This window comes from Miscanthus floridulus, chromosome 1, assembly GCF_019320115.1.
Source record: "Miscanthus floridulus cultivar M001 chromosome 1, ASM1932011v1, whole genome shotgun sequence".
Classification (NCBI taxonomy): domain Eukaryota; kingdom Viridiplantae; phylum Streptophyta; class Magnoliopsida; order Poales; family Poaceae; genus Miscanthus; species Miscanthus floridulus.
Window position 1 is genome coordinate 82,015,060 of NC_089580.1, and position 3,227 is coordinate 82,018,286.

The 3,227-nt window shown below is 63.1% G+C and overlaps 1 protein-coding gene across 1 annotated transcript; it reads left to right on the forward strand.

Moving 5' to 3' along the window:
* Positions 1-304: 304 nt before the first annotated feature.
* On the forward strand, positions 305-2,745 carry LOC136459529 (uncharacterized). Its single transcript, XM_066459379.1, has 5 exons — positions 305-334; positions 420-582; positions 709-1,045; positions 1,114-1,975; positions 2,557-2,745. Exons 1-5 carry the CDS (start codon positions 305-307, stop codon positions 2,743-2,745), a joined length of 1,581 nt encoding a protein of 526 aa, XP_066315476.1.
* Positions 2,746-3,227: the final 482 nt, after the last annotated feature.

Sequence of the window (3,227 nt, forward strand, 5' to 3'; positions counted from 1 at the left end):
TTGTCCGGAGAGGTGGAAGTATGGCGTCTCGAAGGATGACTAGCCCAAGCTGCAGCCACTTCTAGAGGGGCTAGCGAGGCTGTGGGGCCATGGTCTCACCGTGGCTGTGGTCGTGGCCGCCTTCCACCGCCGAAGGGTGCTGCCGCTGATGGCTCGGTGCCGGCGGCTGTTCGAGATGAAGCCAAGTGAGCCCATTGAGGGCACCCGGATGTCCTCCTCTACCCTTTCCGACGAGGAAATTCTTCGTCGGGTGGGGGAGACGGTAGAGGCGAAGCTGAGGGGCAGCAACTTGACCCCTATCGCGATGCAGCCGTCGTGGGGGTTCCTTTCGCTGGTAAGTCGTGTGCTGCTATAGCCTTCGAGCCTCCTCAATCTCCCCTTACCCCTTGTTTCCTTATGCGCGTTTGTCGTTCCTGCAGGGGATGAGGGACGTGCGCTCCTCTCCTCCGCCCGTTCCCGAGGATGTGAGGCGGCGGGCAATCAACCGCGTGCACGCCGACGCGCATAAAAAACGGAAAGACGCCAAGGCGGCGAAACGCACGAAGCAACTCCTCGCGCGCGAGGAGCTAGATAAGCGCCACCGTCAACAAAGGAAGGAGGATCTCCCGCTGGAGGAATCCCCATCGACGTCGCTGTCGATGGAGGCCTCGGACGGGGATGACGGGGGCGAGGTGGGGCGAGGTCCCCTGGACCACCTTCCTAATGTAGTGGAGGTGGTGCTCGGGGCATTGGCAAGCAGCCCGGCACTCCCGGGAAGGGGAGGAGAAGCGAACCCAGGGTCGGCGGTTGTCGGTTCCAGGGCCAAGGCCAACACGCTCGAGGCATGGGGGTTGGGCAAGCGTAACGTTAGCTCGCTAGTCTTGGTGGCCATGGTGGAACAAGCGGTGGTGGAGGCGACGCCATCGCCCCTGCAGAGGACCAAAGGGGCGCCGGGGTCCATCGAGGACCGACCGGCGCCGATGGATATGGAGGCGACGCCTCTGCCGCCGCCTCCGCCATTGCGGACGAGGTTTGCCGTGGCGAAGCAGTTGCCGCCCTATTCAAGGTAAGTGTATTTTTGGCAGGGTCATAGTGCCTTCCATTCACTTTTTTGGTCTCGTGCTGACCCTGTAGGTTATTTTTCTTTAGTCAGAAGCGGCCTGCAGATGAGCTCCCCTTGGCGCCCCTTAAGGTGCTCAAGGCGAGCCCCAGCTCCTCCACCCACTGGGTGGTGGAGGCCCAAGCCGCTATCCAACACGGCGCGGCGTCGGCGAGGGTCGACCCAAAGGAGCCGGCTGCCCAAGGAGGGGTTGCCGACGCCGAGGCGACCCCTACACGGACGAGGGAGGGAGCGCCTCTACCCCATGGGGGTGAGGCTCACAAGTCAGATGGGGCCGACGTGCCCTTGGTTGCTGAGGCCCCCAGGGTCTCCGAGGCTAAGGCGACGAAGGACAGGGCGCGTAAGACCGCCGAGACCGCAGTGGCCGCGGTCGTTGTTTCTGCGTCCTCCGAGGCCACGATGGTGGAGGTTGGAGCCCCTAAGGCCACCAAGGCCATCGTAATGGCAGTGAGGCCGTCTGTCCAGGAGGCAAAGATGAAGGCGGCGGAGGCCTTGGAGGCACCCTTGGTTCAGGGGTCGCCGTTGTTGCGAGAGAGCGCCCGGGAGGCGGAGGTCTATCCGATCTCCTCCGACGATACTTCCCGGGCGCGGGAGGTGGTCGACGCTAAGGATGCCGGTGTCATGGAACAGCCGGTGCTGGTCTTGGATGAGGGGAACTCAGCCCTCGTGCGGGCACGACCCGAGCATCGCGGGTGGGATCACCCGTGGGTACTGTGGCGGAGCCGGGACGACCCTAAGGGGGAGCCTCTGTTTGCCCTCGAGGACGCAGCCGAGGGCAGGTGCTGGGGCACCTTTGAGCAATACCGCCAGCTGGCGGAGTGGTCTCTACGGATGGCCCTATCCGTGGTGGCCGACGAGTTGCCCGGAGTCGCCCAGGTTCGCGTTTTCCTTTCCCGCGCGACGTTGTCCTTCTCTGGTTTTGTTGCAATCAATGACCCCTGTTCTACTTCCTTAGGAGCTCGAGACCCGGTCCCTTGGGAAGTCGGTCTTTCTCCAGTGGGAGAGGGGCGTCTGGGACCAGCTTCAGCGGCAGAAGGGCCTTCTTGCCGGTGCCAACGAGCTCCTGTCGGCGCGGAGCGCAGAGCTAGAGGACCTCCACCTTCGTTGTGCTGACGCGAAGGCTGAGGCGGCCACGGCCCAAACATAGCTCGCCCCTCTGGCGGCGTGGGTGAAGGAGTTGGAGGAGGAGCTCACCCGCATGGTCAGAGATCAGGATGCCTTCAGGGGGCCGAGCCGTTGAAGCTACGGCCTCGGCCGCGGATCTCGTGGGGCAGCTGGGGGCAGAACAGAGGGCGCACCAGCTGACAAAAGGTGCCTTGGATGAGGCCCTTGCTACAGCTAAGGCCTCGCGGACCAAGGCTGTGGTTTGGAGGGGGCGGTCGAGGGTGAGTTTTAGTCCCCTCCTTTTGTTTTCTTTTTCTTATGTTCGCTCTCTAACTCCCTTATGTGACGCAGAGCTGGGGGGTGAAGCTTCCAGGGCGACCGAGGCTTCTCGGGTCGAGGCCCAGTGCTTGAAGGAGGAGGCCGAGGCTTCCAGGGCCGAGGCCCTGCGCTGGAAGGAGAAAACCGAGGCCTATCAGGTCGAGACCCGACGCTGGGAGCAGAAGGCCAAGGGTGAGTTCCGTGGGTTTCCGCTCCTAACTTAGGTTGTTTTCTCCCTCGCTCGACCTCATTCCATTTTCCGCGGTGTAGAGTCAGAGGCGGAGGTTACTCGGGCCACCGAGGCTTCTAGCGCGGTGCAGACGGTGCTCGAGACCGAGATCGGGGAGCACGAGGCGCTGAAGCGTGCTGCCCTTTCCACCTGCGAGGCCCTGGAGGTTGAAGGGGTTTAGTCAGGCAGCTCTCTAGGGAGCCGTTTGATCACACTGAGCAACTAGATGCGCGAGCGACTCCGAGGAGCGCTGCACATGGGTGTCAAAGGGCGTTGGCCGTCATCTCTTCTCACTACGTTGGTGTCGACCTCCCGGCCATCAGCGATGGGTATGTCCTGCCTGATGATGACGAGGAGGCTGACGCGGTGGTCATGAAGCTGATGGAGGCGGCAGAAGGCCCTGGCACGGTGCTGGCGATGCTCTTTGAAGAGGAGGTGGTTCCTCCCCTACCACCCGCCGGTGTTGAAGGCCCTGAG